A 17,961-nucleotide genomic window follows, 5' to 3' on the forward strand; every position below is an offset into this window, starting at 1 on the left:
TTGCTTTGAAACTTAATTAAAGTCCTTAGAAAATTTAAATTCAGGCAAAAATGCAGCCTTAGTTTGGTGTAGATTTTGAGGGCAATCACACATAAGTCTCTGCTTTTCAGTAACAGAAAAATTTTTAGCAAATGCAGAATTAAAAAAATCCTGCAAATGCAGAATTAAAAAAATTTATTTTTTTATATGTATGGACTGTTATAAAAATAAGTGTTATAGGTACTTGTCGTTTATCCAATTCCCTGTGATGCATTGCAAACAGTCTTTTAGCAGCTTTATTTACTTCCTGTAGTATTGCTTGGCAGTTGCGTTCAAAATGGCATCAAACAGATTGTTATTCTCTGTAGTTTGCCTATGTGTGAATTTTGATAAGAAAATAAAAGATAGCAAACTGTACCATGTTACCTCTTTGTGCATGGCCAGTTTTTATGTCATAAGGAGGACTTTCTGTTCTGTAGGTGGGCAAGGCTGCATCCAGATTTCACCATGTCATCACTTGTTCATCTATTTTGCTATATTCCTTTGTATGGATTTTGATAAGTAAGAAGTTAAATGGTGACAATCTGTGCCATGTTACCACTTTAGACATGGCCAGTTTTTATGTCATAAGGAGGGCTTTTACCTCTCCAGGTGGGTGAGGCTGCATCCAGATTTCACCATGTCACCACTTATTCTTCTATTATGCTTATTTCTTTGTATAGATTTTGATAAGAAGATAAATAATGACAATCTGTGCCATGTTACCACTTCGAGCATGGCCTTTTTTTTATGTCATAAGGACAGCTTTTTACTCTCTAGGTGAGTGAGGCTGCACCCAGATTTCACCATATCACCACTTATTCTTCTATTTTGCTGATCCTCACATATTTCCATTGTTTGTATGTGGACCTCAGACTTATAATCAGAGTTGACATTAAAATAAGAAGCACACTCCTTTGTCCCCCCAACACAAAATATTAACAAAAGTAGAAAAAGAAATAACAATCTCATCTTTGTAGAAGAATGCAAAATAACTAAAGTTATCAAAATACTCACAAGCATCAGTAATAGGTGGTATTTTTGGCTATGTTTTGGCAGGTAGTGGATAGTCAAGAAGTACTCTATTATATCCCAGATATGAGAAAAGAGAAAAACTGTAAGTTATTTGTTAAATATTGAGGCTGAAATATAATATGATAAAGAGAGATAAATAAATAAATAATAAAAAGTGAGTAAATTGCCAGTATTAGTCCTTTGATACATTACAGAAATATCAGTTTGTGTTAAAACATTTACAGTTTCACTGGTGCCACTTGTTATAATCATTAATTCAACCTCAAATGGTTTTGTAAATTTTAGTTGAGAAGAATGCAAAATTATAATATACTTTTTGCAGGCTTTGTCTCATGTTCCACCCCTTCGCAATTTCTTTCTAAGAGAAGAAAATTATGCGTCTATTAAGAGACCACCTGGAGACACAATGTTCCTTCTAGTGCAGAGGTTTGGAGAGCTGCTGCGAAAATTATGGAATCCACGCAATTTCAAAGCTCATGTTAGTCCCCATGAAATGCTACAAGCAGTTGTTCTGTGCAGTAAAAAGAAATTTCAAATTACTGAACAAGGTGCTAATTAAAATTAATTATTTTCGTATATTAATCATCCCTTTATTTAAGCGATTGTGAAATATTTTGTCATAAATTTGTACTTGTTAAATGTACGTATCTGTACGATTTTATATATTGTGTGTAAATAGGTATTTATGTGTGTTAACACAAAATTTTAAGACATTTTTCGAAATCCATCAACTGTTCTGAATTAGGAAACTGTCCTCTTTGTTTTCTTAATACCATGTCTGGTTGTTTATTTTATGTGTATTTTTCATGCATCAGCTCTGATTACCAATTTTTTTCATTAAATAAGGTTCCAGAATGTAGCAATTACAAAACAATTATCACTTGTTATTATTGGCTACTAAAAGTTTTGGTGTAAATATCATTGGCTAAATGATTTCATTGTAATTATCCAAGCATATGCCTCATTCATGTTGTACAAGAACCATTCCAAGTAGCACAGCAACGTCGTAGCGGGTGCCGTTGCGAAACAGGTTGCAATATGTCATCTTTAAGACACCCAGATGACCGCGAAACTCCACTTTTTTGAAATTGTTGCAAAGACGTCTTTTTTATATCTTTGCAGATGAGGTTTTTGTCTTGTAGACATCACTATTGCGTCTTTCGCAGGTGGTATTTTGGTTGTGGACGCATCGTATCACATCTTAAAGACGCCTAAATGTTCGCAAAATTGCTCCTTTTTGTAACAGTTGTGAAAACAACTGTTGCAAAAGTGCGAAGGACATAATAACGACTGTTTTATGTCCTTGTGTTACATATTGATAAATTCAGAAAAATAAGCTTAATAATTAATATATATTTCTTCTTTTTTAAAATTTTGTATTCCTTGTATTTATCTAAAGTTTAAATATTTTATCATTTCCTGAAAAGCAGAAGATAATACAATTTTTTTCTCTTTAGACTAAATATGCATAATTAATAATAGCCTTAATTATTTTCAGTACGTTAAACTGTAGTTTTTTAAATAACTTAAATTCTAAGTTACGATTATTTAAGATTTCATCATTTTTTCCCCTTAAGTGAGAGTAATTATGAAAGTGTTTATTATAAATATATAACATTAATAGTAGGTTTTAAGTAAATGAAACTCAATTAGACATAAATAAAAGTAAAGATATATATGTGGATAAAAAAAGAGAGTTTCTGATAACAGCATTATCACATTTATTTCTGTTAAATCTCAGAGACATTGAAAATTGCCTGTGTCATGATAAATAAGGCAGCGGTTCTTAAGGTAACATAATCAGTATTTTACCTGAACTCAAGTATATTATTCGTGTTTCACAGTAAAAAATATAACCATTAACTTCTATATCTCCAAGATATGCAAATGAAAAAAGTATAAAGTAGTTAATAAATGTGATAAAAAATATACCTACATCTAATAACTTCCCATATTCATATTTAAAATGAAATAATAACCTAACAAACAACATACATGGCAGAACTATTTAAGAAGAAACATGAACTAGTAGTGTTTGAAAGTATAAATAGCAGAAGGTAGGTAACAAAAATAAAATCTCCAATTACTAAACAAATATTTCTTTTTTAAATAGTAAGCAATTAAAAGTGCAATAATTATGGATTGCTGTATTTACTAGTAATGCTGATGTTTCTTAACACCATTTCTTTCGATCATATGTTAATGTATTTACTTATTTTTAGTTTCCACCTTTTAGAATAGTGATAGATTACAATGATTATTTCATGCATTTTTTATGCATTTTTATTTCATGCTTTTTTGTTACCGTACAGAAATAATTGTAATAATATAGTATACGATAGTAAGCTAAGTACATTAAAGTAAGCTCTTCATTAAATAGCACATGATAAAACTTTTTTTGTTTCTATTTATTATGAATTTCTTTGTTATCATAAGCTCATAAAAAGTAAACAAAGAAAATAGAATATACTTAAATTTAATAAAAAATGAAACTTAATTTGCAACATTCATTTATTGAGGTAATCTAATAAACATACATAATGGCAATAGAATATACTTAAATTTAATAAAAAATAAAACCTGATTTCCAACATTCATTTATTGAGATAATCTAATAAACATATATAATGGTAATATTTAAAAAAAAAAAAAAAAACGCGGATTACACAGTGTTTGGAAGAATAGATACCAAACAAAAAGTAATAAAACTGCAATTTGCAATCAATAAAAAATATTGAGTGTTTTTTATTATTACACAATTAAATATCACATAATTGTAGATTACAATAGTTCATAGAAATGCTAATGTTTCCTTAACACTAGTTTTTTAATCATACGTTTCATACACTGTTTAAAATCATTAATCTTTTCTGCATACTGTACAAAAGACAATATACTATAGAATGTGCACTATTATTAATTTTAATAATTAATTAATTGCTTATATTATACATATATGTAATTCATCTTCAGTCATATTAAGTGCTGGTACCAGTCCAATAATTTCTTTGTATTTTGAAAATAATGAACATACCATAACAGCTTGAATTATTGTTGCTTCTGTATTGATTGCATTTTCAGCAAAATCAGAAAGTGGCTTACCGTTGTATATTATTTTTGGTTTTATATGAATTAATTCCGAAAGAATTCTTTTCAAATGAACACAATAATCGATTAATATGAATGATATGCGATATAGCACTTAGGGCATTATAACTGAAGCACAAAGCTAATAAGGGTATCCAAATATTGCACTGCTGGAACCGCAGTGATTGGAGACAGACACTATTTCCACAGAGACACTATTTCACGAATCACTGAGACGCTCTTTCATGAACACTATATACCACAAACCACTATAGCCCACAGAGACACTATTTCACAAACACTAGATTTACGATTAGCATTGTAGCATTTCTTCTAGAGCAGATATTCACACACAAAATAAGCACAAATCCAGCATTCTCACAATACTTTCACTCACTGAAGGCAGTTGAAGTAAGTAGATACAGAACAATGAGAAGATTCACAATGCGTTCTTTGATTTACAGTGCATTACATTTACTTTTAATATAAGCAATATTATATCAGTCATTGCTTGATTCAATTTCAAACAAAAAGTCAGTCTTTTCAAATGCCTTACAGATAGCATCTTTACCAAATTACTTGAAAGAACTGCTAAAATCTGAATTAATTGCACAGTTGTTCGAATTTAGCAGCTAGCCAAAGCGCGCAATTCTCAAGATTTTCATTTATATAAGCATGCAGTAAATAATGTACAGGTCTGCTTCTCCTGACTGTTGATGAATTTTCTGCCATGTATATTGGACAGCCGTGAATTCCTCCTTATTTCAAAAATAAGAAATTTCAAACAAGATTTAGAAATTTCATATTTCAGTAGTGAAATAGTTGCTAACATGTGATTTGCATTGATTTTGGAATATATGATTTTTTAAAATATATAAAATGCATAACTTAATAACGTACTTTATAGATTAGTTTCATTTTTAAATATTGTCGCGTAGCTGAAGGGATCGTACAAATGAACAGGCAAGTACTCAAGTCTAAATTCAAGACTTTTTATTAACTGGAACTGAATGAAGAGATACTTATATACAGTTGGTAAACATACTGGAACATTCCAAACTGGAAATGTTCTGGAAGAATAAGAAGGAAATTTACATAAATAAGATAACATTAACAAGAAGGAAATTTACATAAAAACCAATTATCAAGCATCTCACCGTTGATGGGTTTCGAATCCGGGACCTTCGTGTTTCGAATCCTGCATCTTCTCCGCTAAGCTATGAGGAGCTTGGTAAAAAGAAGCAATTTTCACTGCATTTCCCCCTTCTTAGGAAGAAGCAGCGTCCCACTGCAATCTGATCTGGCTTCTTGTAACAGGTCTCCTAGAAATATTGGGCTTTCTTTCATCGTCTAGTTGTACTTTTGGATCAAGATAGAGCTTTAATCTCAATATGTGAATGATGTCTTTTGAATTCTGTCATTTCTTATTTTGTTCCAATCTTTCTACTTCGCATGTTATGCCAGTTCATTACTTCGTTCTGTCATGTTATTCGATACGGTCCAAAGTAACGTCTTAGGAGCTTCTCGGATAACCCAACCGTTCATACTGGAGTGAAGACCCAGGCAAAGTCTCCCATGTTGTAGCTGACAGGTCGATGCTTCTCGTCATATTGGCGCTTGTCTGTGGTCTGCACTTTAAGAATATGGAGTTTTGCAAGCTGTGTAGCTTCTTCAGCTCTAGTGATCAGACGTTGCGCATAACTATCTTCGGAATCTTCGATACTGTTTGGGAAAATTACGTCGAGAGGAGTCTGGATATCTCTGCTATAAATGAGAAAGAACGGACTGAATCCCGTTGTGTCTTGTTTGGCTGAATTATAGGCATAGGTTATAAATGGTAGAATAGTATCCCAATTTTTCTGTTCAGTGTCTACGTACATGGACAACACGTCTGCTAGTATCTTATTGAATCTTTCAGTTAAGTCATTGGTCTGAGGGTGGTAAGCAGTCATCAGAAGATGAGACGTCTTGCATAGATGAATTACTTCTTTAACCACTTAACAGTTTCATTTTTCTGCCATATTATGTCCAAAAATAAGCACATTTTTTATAAACAATTTTGTATTAAAATCGATTGTATAAACTCAAATCCACAGTCAAAATTGTTACAAGTATTGCATTTATTAATTTATTTTAAATTTTTAATTAAGCGAAAAAATGGCATTTTTACTTAAAGTGGGTTTTTTAAGAACAACTAACTGAACTGTAAAGAACATTTTACAGGAATGGAAGCGAGAGAAAGAGCATGCAATATTTTAATACTTACATTTTATTTCAAAAATCAGCTTTTGAATGGTAAATTTTAAAGCATGGAGATAAACAAAGTCCAACATCACAATCAGGACAAAAATATCTTGTTTCTCTTCTGATCTGTTTTCCGCTCTCGTTTCGTTTTGAGCAACACACAAAGCATTGCCTCGTCGGTCTCAATTTCTTTTCGGTGGCAGGAATCACTTCTAAAAAGTGTCTTTCCGTCAATCGTAAAGGATTAGGCAAAATTCCTGGTCGTCCTATTCTTTCATTTACTGTTCCATGCCTTTCAATCAAGCGATCAACTAAATCTAGTCTAAAATTCAAATGGGAGTATTTTCCGCCGTGCTTCTGGTACAAAACAAAAGCATTCCACAGTGATATATCAAAAAGGTGGAAGAATATTTTTTTGTAGTATTTTTTCCTCTCTTCTTTATGATGGGATAATTGGTAAGATGTTGATCTAGTCTGTCTACACCTCCCATTGTATTGTTATATTCCATTACTACTTGTGGTTTTTTTCTGACCTCATCATTGTGTTATGGCACTTCGATCATTTCGGGATTATGTATTGTAGATAAAAGACTTACAACCTTCTTATCCATCCATTTGATGATACACACTTTTCCTCTTTGGAAAGCACGGACTTCACCTTTTTTTAGTTTTTTTGATTGCAGTTCCTTTTGAACGTCTTTCCTGTTGAGTTTGAGTGTTCCATACATATCTGTTTGTTTGCTAAGAAGGATATCTGCCAGTTCTGGAGATGTGTAATAATTATCTGTCGTTAGGCAATATCCTTTTATTCAATAGTGGCTGCATAAGTGTCATCACAACTTGAGATGACTTGCACAAATATTGGTAATTATTATCGAAAAGTGTGTCTTTTCCAGTGTATATAATAAGCTGATATACGTAACCAGACTTTGACTCGCATAACATAAAACTTTTTATACCGAATCTCTTTAGTGATCTCTTTAGTGATATATATTGCTTCCAGTGCAGTCGTCCTTTGAAGAGCATCAAGCTCTCATCTATTGTTACATCTCTTTCAGGTGTCATGATTTCTCGATAACGTGCATTCAAGTGTTTTATTACAGGCCACAGTTTTTGTAATTTCGGACACTCATGTGTTTTAGCATCAAATTTTGCATCATCGGAAAAATGTAAATATCGATGAATTAGGTGAAAACGACGGTAAGACATAATTTTTGAGAAAAATGGCATTGAAGTTGAATGTCGCTTACTCCAATATAGTTCAATAGCAGGTTTTTTTACAATCCCTTGTAAAATATTCAATGCAAAAAACACTTGAATTTCGTTTTTTGATGTTGGTTCCCACTTTTTTGCTCTACTATTTCTTCGAAGATTACAGTTTCGAATACTTCGATCTGCATATTTGTTGGTTTCCGAAACTATCACTTCAAGTAGGTTATCATCAAAGAAAATATCAAGAAACTGTAAAGTTCTGTCATTTACATCAATATTCAAATGGATAGCAGGATTCGCTGTGAAAGGAAATCTTGGCGGTGGTGGAGGAGGATTATTGATATCAATTTCGCAAAAGTTCCGAACCTGAGTTAGGTTATCCGAACTTTCCGTTTCTTCGTCACTAGAGAAGTCCGATAACGAACTTTCACAACTGCCTGAATCATTTAGCGAAATTTCTGATTCACTGTCTGATCCAATATCAGAATTATATTCTGTAATAAGCCGCTCACTATCACTCATTGTAACACAAAATGAGGAAAGAAAGTATTCACAACGCGTGATACAGTAAACTAAATTTGCACTTTTTCCCGCGTAAAGCAGTAAAACCAGATGAAACCGGTTTACACTTATTTTGAAAGCCAGTCTTTACTGAACAACTAGAGCCATCTATTAGAAGCAATGGAAACTAAAAAAATGAGAAAAAGCTGGGCAAATCAGTGGATCGGCATAAAAAAACATGCTGCCCGAGCGGCGCTCGGGCAAATCAGAAAAGTCCCCTTTCGCTGCACGCGAGCGGCGTTTGGGCAAAACTGGTAAGTGGTTAACAACGTTGGATAGGAAGTTACGTCCTCGGTCACTTATCATTTCTTTGGGGGCACCATGCTTGAGTACAATTTCTTTAACTATAAACTTGGCAATTTCGGCACCCTCAGTTGTCGGTATTGCCTTTGTGACTGTAAATCTGGTAAGGTAATCTGTGCAAACTAGAATCCACCGGTTCCCATTTCGAGTAACAGGAAAGCATCCAAGTAGATCTATTCCAATTTTGGTAAACAGTGTGTCAGGGGGTTTTATCGGATGAAGCTGTCCTGGTGGACATTGTGGCTACAATTTCCATCTTTGGCATTCTCGGCAGTGTGATACATACCTCTGTGTGCTTCCATATAGCCCTGACCAATGGTACTTCCTCTTTATTCGGTCGTATGTTTTGGCAAATCCGAGATGGCCAGCGGTTGGAGCATCATGAAGACTTCTTAGAACCTCGCTACGAAGTTGCTTTGGTACCACCAAGAGCCATTGCTGTCCCATAGGATCATAGCTTCTTTTGTACAGTATACCATTTCTTATTTGATAATTTTGATATGTGTCACCTTTCTTGAGAGTTGTAATGATGGATTTTAATCGTTTGTCCTTCTGCTGCTGTTTTCCGTAATCTACGATCGCTGCAAAGAAAGGGATGTCTTCATTGTTCTCAATTATTGGTTCTATAAGAGGCTTCCTTGATTGTGAATCTGCATCGGAGTGTTTGCGACCGCTCTTGTAGACGATATTTATGTCGCATTCCTGCAACCTGAGAGCCCACCATGCAAGTCTTCCGGAGGGATCCTTAACATTGGCCAGCCAACATAAAGAGTGGTGATCTGTGACTACCGTGAAGGGTTTTCCGTAGATGTATGACTTGAATTTACTAATTGCAAAGATGACGGCAAGGCATTTTTTTCGGTGGTGGAATAGTTCCTTTCAGCTGCAGTAAGGGACCAGTTTCCCAGTATAGTCAGCTTCTTTTTGCCGAATGAACATTTCTTGGAATTTAGCATAAGTCCTGCTCTTTGGATACATTTCAGTATTTCCAAACACTTTTGATGTTCTTCTAAATTAGGTGCGTACACGATTATGTCTTCGAGGTAACAAAGACAAATATTCTATTTGAGACCTCTTAGTACCATGTCCATCATCCGTTCAAATGTGGCTGGAGCATTGCATAATCCGAACGGCATGATTGTAAATTCATAGAGACCACGTGGAGTTATAAAAGCCGTCTTTTCTCTGTATTTATCATCAACCTCTATTTGCCAGTAGCCTGACTTCAAATCCATCATAGAAAAAATTTTTACACCAGCCAGGCAGTCCAAAGCATCATCGATGCGAGGTAATGTATAGACGTTCTTTTTAGTTACCTTGTTCAATTTTCTGTAATTGACACAAAAACACCATTCACCGTTTTTCTTCTTCACAAGCATGACTAGAGATGACCATGGACTGTCTGATGGTTATATCACATCTTCTTTTAGCATTCGTTGCACTTCGTCTGCAATCACATGCCTCTCAGTGCCTGACACACGGTATGGCCTTTGTTTGATCGGTATGGCCTTTGTTGAATGTCCCTGTATCAATCTTGTGCTTCACTGCATTGCATCGGGATTTTTTCACAATACTGTTAAAGTAAAAAATGTCACTAAACTCATCTAGTAAGCTCAATAGCTTGTCTTTCTCAGCATTGGTCAAATCAGTATCGAAAATTTCTTTTAAGTTTTTTTGAAATAACCTTTTCCTGGACCTATGTCCCTTGGAACCTTCTGGAGCCTAACCACTTAGGGAGCAAATAGGATCGTTTTTTATGGTTGTTAAACAGCCTACATTCATCCCTTTCCGGTATCAGTTGGGTTCGTCGAGAACAATTAGTTACCGATAATTTGCCATGACCATCCTCTATAGTGACAATTGAAGCTGGTATAGATAGTTCTTTTTCGCACATCAGAAATCTATTTGCAACAATCATAGCTCCATCTGCTTCCCGTAGTTCTGAATTCAGGACACATATTCGCTTTGCAGTGTTTGCTTCAATTATATAATCGATTGCGGACAACAAGGAGGGCTCTGACTTATTTAAATATTCATTGTCTGGAAGGATTTCTGCAAGTGTAAGTTCTTGATTTCCACAATTGATAACGGCATCGGTGGCACGGAAAAAGTTCCATCCAAATATCATTTGATGACTGCATTCAGGAAACACAAGGAATTCAAACAGCATCTTAGTCCCATTCAAATCAACTTTTAACACACAGCGGCCTCACCTCCTGTACAGGTCACTTGAGCTAGTTTTCCTCATTGATTCGGCGTGGGGAACAGCTTTCTGGTGACTGCAATTGTCAGTGGTTGAGAGAGCGTCGCGGATAAGGGGAACTGCTCCTTATTCGAGAAGAACTATGTTGTGCATATTCGTCATCGAAGCTGTGTGTAGATTCAGTATCCCTGTCCCGTCAAAGGTTGGACGTTTTTTGCAGCTCTTGCATTTTTAAATATCTGGCATCTCTCCCTACAGTACCTCAGAACATGTCCAGGGTGTCCGCAATGAAAACAGAGAGGCACATTATCGTCAGTTCCCCACAGATCTGTTCTACATTGTGGAGCAGTTCGCTGGCTGCCTTCCCGTCTTGGCTCTGACTTAACTGGAAGTGAACGTTGGGTAGTGTTTTTGCTTCTCCCTGCTCCTGTGAGTGGTGCCAGAGCCTCTATAACCTCTTCCCCGACCACAGATGCTATGTCATTCGGTGCTACGGGTTCTGTTTCCGTGTAGCCCTGAACTTGCGGCAGGATCTTCTGAATCTCTTCCCTGACAATGGCGTGCACTATAGACCTTAGTTCACTGGCGTCTGCATCGGCTGATGCTGCGGAGACGTTAGGCAGCCTCTGGAATCATGATCAGGTGATATGTCTTTATCGAAGACTTTCTATGTGACGGCAGCATTTCACGAAGGCATCAACGCTGTACAGTCCTGGGACGACAGGACCTGGTACAAGTCTTCATCAATACCTTTCATGAGATGGGCCACTTTCTCGTCTTCAGACATGGATGAGTTTGCTTTTCGGCAGAGAGCGAGAACATCTTGAATGTAAGCTTCAGACGTCTCCTCGATTTGCACGTGTGAGTAGTACTCGTTCAGCTTGGAGCTTTATGTCAGCTGCTCGGGAAAAGGTGTTCTTAAAAGCAGTCCTGAAAACAGTCCAACTGGTAAATATGTCTTCATTTTTATCAAACCACTGTCAGGCGGTTCCGCCAAGGTAAAAATTGACGTTTGCCAGACACATTTGATCATCCCAGTGGTTATAGTTGGCGATTCAATCAAAGTCCTTGAGCCATCTATTAGTATCTTCTTGGCCGTCCCCAGTGAATATACATGGGCTTCTGGGTAGTTGGTACGTCAGGATCGGTATTGGTGTGATATTACTCGAAGTGGAACTAGCTGCTGCTGGAGGATTCTGCTTGGTTTCCTTCTCATCAACCATCTTTCTTGATCTTTTACGTGAATCCTGTAAGAGTCCAAACTCAGGAGCAAGTCCTCGAATCTGCAAGTAATAGTCAATCTGCCGTAGTAATAGAGTGTTACTCGGCACCTCCACCAAACTGTTGCGTAGATGAAGGGATCGTACAAATGAACAGGCAAGTATTCAAGTCTAAACTCAAGACTTTTTATTAACTCGAACTGAATGAAGAGATACTTATATACAGCTGGTGAACATGCTGGAACATTCCAAACTGGAAATGTTCTGGAAGAATAAGAAGGAAATTTACATAAATAAGATAACATTAACAAGAAGGAAATTAACATAAAAACCAATTACAGTCAAAAGTCGTTAATCCGGACTCGTCGGGACTTCGGCGATTCCGGATTATCGATTTTTCCGGATTATAGATCATCAGTTTAAATCTGGTAAAATGGCATGCAGAAATTATAAAAGTAAAAATAGGAAACTGTAATTTATGAAATAAAGAACAATTATGATCTAAAGGGTATCAAAATTGACAAAAGAAAAGCTTAATATTTATTGGGTTACTTTATTAAACATTTCTTTCAATGTAAGTTGTTTCAGTTGCTTCATTTTTTATGTGATAATACATTCTCTTTAATTCTATAAACAGACATAATTTCTTGTTCAGTTACAAAGTTCCGCTGTTCAAGTCCTATAATTGCTGTATCGAGAATACCGACTAATTTCTCAATCGAAATTTTTTTGTTTTCAATAATCTATGTCACTTTCTTCGCTATCAGAAGCGAATTATAATGACGAGGCATTTGATTTAAATCATATCAAAGACAGAGTACATTGAGATGAAATACTACATTGAGTAAGCAATTATAAGCCAAATAAAATAAAAACATCTGCCCTTAAGATAAGGATAGTGCTGATAAATCAACTTCCAATTCATTGCACGCCGCCGCGGCGTTAAAGATAAACAAAGTTTAGATAAACAAACGTTTAAGTTTAGATAAACAAAGAATATGCCTTTTTCCATTTTTTGCAGCAATTCCATTTTTTGTTTTATGGACTCCGAAAGATACTTTCGCTTTGTATATCCTTTACATATTAGTAAATATATATCGGAAATTCTATTTGTCATAATCGAAAGTTCAAGCTTACTTTTATAAAATTGCTCTAACAGTCTGCAAAAAATAATAATCCGGATCCAATTCGAAGATTAAGGAACAACGCAATCTGCAACATTAACTGAAATAGATAATTAGATAATTTTAGCTTAGCTTATCCCGTTCGTTATAAATTAAACGCGCATTCGTAAACGTATTTTGCGCACGCGCACACGCAAATTCGCAGCGGTAAAGGTCTTACGCGCATGTGTCAACGCGACGCATGCGCAGAAAGTTTGTAGCTTTGAGGTCCGGATTATAGATCATTCCGGATTATGGGTGTCCAAATTAACGACTTTTGACTGTATCTGGCATCTGGCCATTGATGGGTTTCGAGTCCTGCGTCTTCTCCACTAAGCTATGAGGAGCTCGGTCGAAAAGAGCAATTTTCGCTACAATATTTTGCTATAATATTTATAAAAAGTATTTTAAGTATCAATTATTTTTACAAAATTTTAAACAAATTATTTAGCACGTATTTTTAGTACTAATTAAATTTAATAAATCGAAAGTATTTATATTAAATTTACATTTCATTAGATGAATCTACCTTAGATTAATATATTGAGCTGAATTAAAGTAATGAAACATTGCAAAGTAAATCTTAGGCGGACTTCAGATTCTTGAAAGGGCAGATTTATTCTCTTTTCAAATGTAAAACAGCCACGTCTAAAAGTGGTCATAGCATGACGTTTCAGCGACGTCGACAAATTGCCAAGATGCAACACGAAATATTTTGCATCTTTGCAACGTTGTAAAGACATCGTAAAAGTTACCACGACCAGTTTGCAACGTTGTGTGCTACTTGGGGTATGGTAGGCATTTATTCCGAAATGGCATGCTTCAGTGGGGGTGGGGAAGGATAGTAGTTAATACACTTTTGGAAAGGAAGAGAAAATGATGAAATTAAAAAGACTTTAGGGACTATTATAAATAAAAAAAATTAAGTATTATACAAAGTTATGTATTATGGAAAATGGATTTTCTTTAAATCTGAAACATAAATTTATTCTTATTTTAAGAATATAATTTTAAGAATATATTCTTTTTTAAGAATAAATAACACAATATAATATATCTGTTAAGTTCATTTGTGATGCAGTACACTTTCTTCTTCTTCTTCAATGACCAGACAGCCCAGGATGGGCCCTTGCCTTCCTCAGAATCGAATTCCAATCTCATCTATCCCTGGTCCATCAATTCTGCACAGGTGTCCTGCCCATTTAATTCTATGAATCCTTATTTTTATTTATTTATTTATTTATTTATTTATTTTTTTACTATATCTATTTCTTTAAAGGATTTATAGAGTTCAGAGTTAGTTCCAGATATTGTTACATTTTATGCTACCAAAATACTTATCAAAATTTTTCTTTCAGAGACAGAAATTTAGCTTTTAGCTTTTTCTGTCATTGCCCAGGTATTAGCAGAATATGTAAGAATGGGTCTGATTAAGCTTTTGTAAATTAAAATCTTCGCTTTTCTGTTAGTGAAGTTTGTTTTAAAGTATTTTTTGAGACCGAAAAAACATCGGTTAGCATCTGTGACTCTACTACGGATCTCAGGCATTAAATCATTGAGAGTATTAACTTCTGATCCTAAATATTTAAATTTGCTAACAGTTTCAAATTTGTAATTCCTAATTTCAAAATAGGGGCTGCTGTTATTAGCACATGGCATGTATTTAGTTTTATTTTGGTTGAATGCTAGATGCATTTTGCTGGTTGCAGCCTCTAGAGATGTAAAAGCCTCTTTAAGTGACTCAGGAGTGCGTGCAACTATGTCAATATCATCAGCAAACGCAAAAATCTGAACAGACTTGTTAAAGATAGTTCCACGAGTATTAATGTTGGAGTCTTTAATGATTTTTTTGGAGGGTTAGGTTAAAAAGCAAGCAGTCCAGTTTATCACCCTGTCTGATCCCACTTGAAATAACAATAGGCTCAGAAAGATTATTCTGGATTTTAACCCTAAGTTTTGTCTCAGTAAGAGTAATGGTGACCAAAGTTATAAATTTTTCAGGTATTGCAAATTCTCTCATAGCTTCAATTAAATATTTTCTGTTTACTGAATCGTAGGCAGTCTTAAAATCAACAAAAAGATGGTGTGTTGCAATGCCATATTCATTAGTTTTTTCCAAAATTTGCCTAATGTTAAAGATTTGTTCTGCTGTAGATCTTCCTTTGCAGAAACCACATTGGTACAATATTTTAAACCTACAATATTTTCTGTTTAAGTTACAAGTCTACTAAAAAGAATATTGGAAAATAGTTTATAGAAAACACAAAGGAGACTGATTCCCCTGTAGTTGGTACATTCCAAAATGTCTCTTTTTTGTGTATAGGACAGATGATGCTCAGTTTCCAATCTTCGTCTAAAACTTCTTTGTTCCAAACTGATTCGATGAGGTGGTGTATTTCCTCAATGTTTTGACTTTTTAATAAGTTCTGAAGTAAAAGCCTTGGGCCTTGTTATTTTTGAGCTTGCAGTACACTTTAAATTGTTCATTATATTCCCAAAATGTTTATACAAATTCTTCCATTTCCTCTGTTTCCACATTGATATGACAGATCAGTTACTATAGACTAAATCTCCCATCGTTAATAAAAGTTTACAATTTCAAGTATGTAAGATATGTGTTTGTTGTATTCTGTACTAACTAAATTGTTGAGCAAAAATTCAGACATGCATTGTACTAAAAGAATAAAACACAGAATAACAGTAATACTGTGTTTCTGCTTCAGGTATACTTCTCCCGAAAAAAAGGGTATACCTATTTATAATAAATATTATAATTAAAATGTTTAAAAAATTGTATGCTTTGTAAGCTGAAAATGGAACAGAAGACAAATTGAAAGTTCTTTATCACAGCAGTGGTTTTTAAAAACCTGTAAATTCAGTTAAAATGAGTTTAAAAAAAAAATAAGGTCTTGATTTAAGAAATAATAAGATGGTGATTTATTTAGAAAATTCAAAGTGTTTTAGACAGTACAGCACAAAGTTCAATATCCAGACCTCCAGACTGCAAGTTTTTTTTTCTAAATCAGCCCCTTACTAAATCTAGGAATGGGGAATATAACCACTCAACAAAAAGCAGGTGTGCTATAAATGCAATTCTTTTCCCAACTGAGATTACTGTGGGTCACTTTCTAACACTTGCTAGCTAGCTAATCACACTGTGGTTAACGACACTACACAGTGTATTCAAAACATTCCAGGAGTGATCACGCACAAACCATATACTACAGAAGATGTATTTACATTTGATGTTAAGCTTCTATATAGTCTCCTTTCAATTCAGTTTTCCCAATTTAAAACAAACTTTGATGTTCATTCCTTGCTCCATTTTTAGTTCATTCATTGCTCCATTGTTTTTTCTCCATTCATTGCTCTCACGCTTTATGCAAATTATTGCTGCCAAGTTGGAACTAGTCTGAAACGAATGCAACTACTTAATACACATGTAATACACATGACTGAAGGTCATTGTTACATTATGCTACTGCTTTTTCTGAGATAGTGCCATTTGTACTTTTTTACGAGCATGAGTTTTAGAACTTTCCCTATAAATTGTGTACATTGATTGATTGACCTTGGCCGAAGCCATGTTGTCATTCCTTGAGTAGTTATAAGGGGTTAGCATTTTCCTGTCTGACCTAAACAATAAGTGAAATCCCAAGACATTTTTGCTTGGAATGGGATGTTATACTGGTTTTCTTTTGTTGTCATAGCAGTCAGAATCCGGGAAACTTAAGTTAACATAGTACACTGCCATCTTCCTTTGCTTATATTTGTTAATATTGATTTATTTCGGCATATTATTTTTTTAGGCTATTATTATAGTTTTCTGATCAAAATTAAAGTTTGAATTTTCGATTATGTTGAAATGAGTTTATAATTCTGGAGCTGCAGCAAAAGCATATTTTGATGTTAGTCAAGCAAAAAGTAGAATTGCTACAAAAAGCGGAAAAAGGCATATTTATCTTAAAATTATGCAATGAATATTGCTCTAGAAGTCAACAATGTATGGCATAAAAAACAGAAAAAAGAACTTTTTGTTGATTCTAACACATCACTTGCAATAAATAAGACAAAATTGTTCATTATTTTTAAAGTGACCATCATGACAAATTGATGATTGAATACTTGAGACAGCTTCACAGTGAAGGAGTGTTTTTAATGTGTCGACTGCTGATGGCTGAAGCCAAAGTATTTCATGAGGAAATAGATTTAATAAATATTAGTGAACATTTTTAACTGGTTAGTTAATCAAATTTTAAAATACGCATGTTGTATAAAAAATTTCTGGCAAGAAAGCCTTAGCTGATATAGAAGAACTTAAAACACTTTGCATGTGAATTTATCAAACTAATTAATAGCAAAAAATTACCTGCAGAACAAAATGCTGATGAAACTGGTCTTTTGTGGCAATATGGTCTAGGATTACCTTGGGGATATCTACAGAAAAGGTTCCAGCTGGTGTCACAGATTCCAAAGCAAGATTTTGGAATAGATTTTGTAAATATACTGCATGAATACACAAATATATTTTTTTTATAATTTAAAAAAATACACTAACTTGCACATTTAAAGGAATAAAGAATTTCTCCATCGTCTTTCATTCAAATAAAAGAGTATGGATAACACAAAAGATTAATGATGATTAGTTTGAAAATTATTTCATACTCAAGGCTCAGCAACATTTGAAATCGATTGACTTACCGAATAATGTAAAAATTGTGCTGATAGGGCCACTGCTTGGCTCAGACTTAAAGTTTTAGTAGAAGATGACATCTCCATCTTATTCTTTCTCCTAAATTGTACATCCATCATTCAGCCAGTGGATATCAGAGTGCTGTGGGCACTGAAATGCAGATATAAAATAGCCTTTTAAAAATTTGTCATAAATTCTCTAAATAAATGTTATGAGAGAATA

At 34.3% G+C, this 17,961-nt stretch overlaps 1 protein-coding gene across 3 annotated transcripts in view; it reads left to right on the forward strand.

Annotated features, from left to right (window-relative positions):
* Usp39 (ubiquitin specific protease 39) overlaps positions 1-17,961 on the forward strand; it is a 107,756-nt gene that overhangs the window by 58,249 nt on the left and 31,546 nt on the right. For all 3 annotated transcript variants that reach the window (XM_085822361.1, XM_085822363.1, XM_085822362.1), the window contains one exon: positions 1,376-1,601. In XM_085822361.1, the coding sequence (XP_085678487.1) occupies positions 1,376-1,601 (226 nt within the window). The remainder of the gene's footprint in view (positions 1-1,375; positions 1,602-17,961) is intronic.

This window comes from Stegodyphus dumicola, chromosome 8, assembly GCF_044657685.1.
Source record: "Stegodyphus dumicola isolate Sdum_Otavi_A_Nest chromosome 8, ASM4465768v1".
NCBI lineage: Eukaryota > Metazoa > Arthropoda > Arachnida > Araneae > Eresidae > Stegodyphus > Stegodyphus dumicola.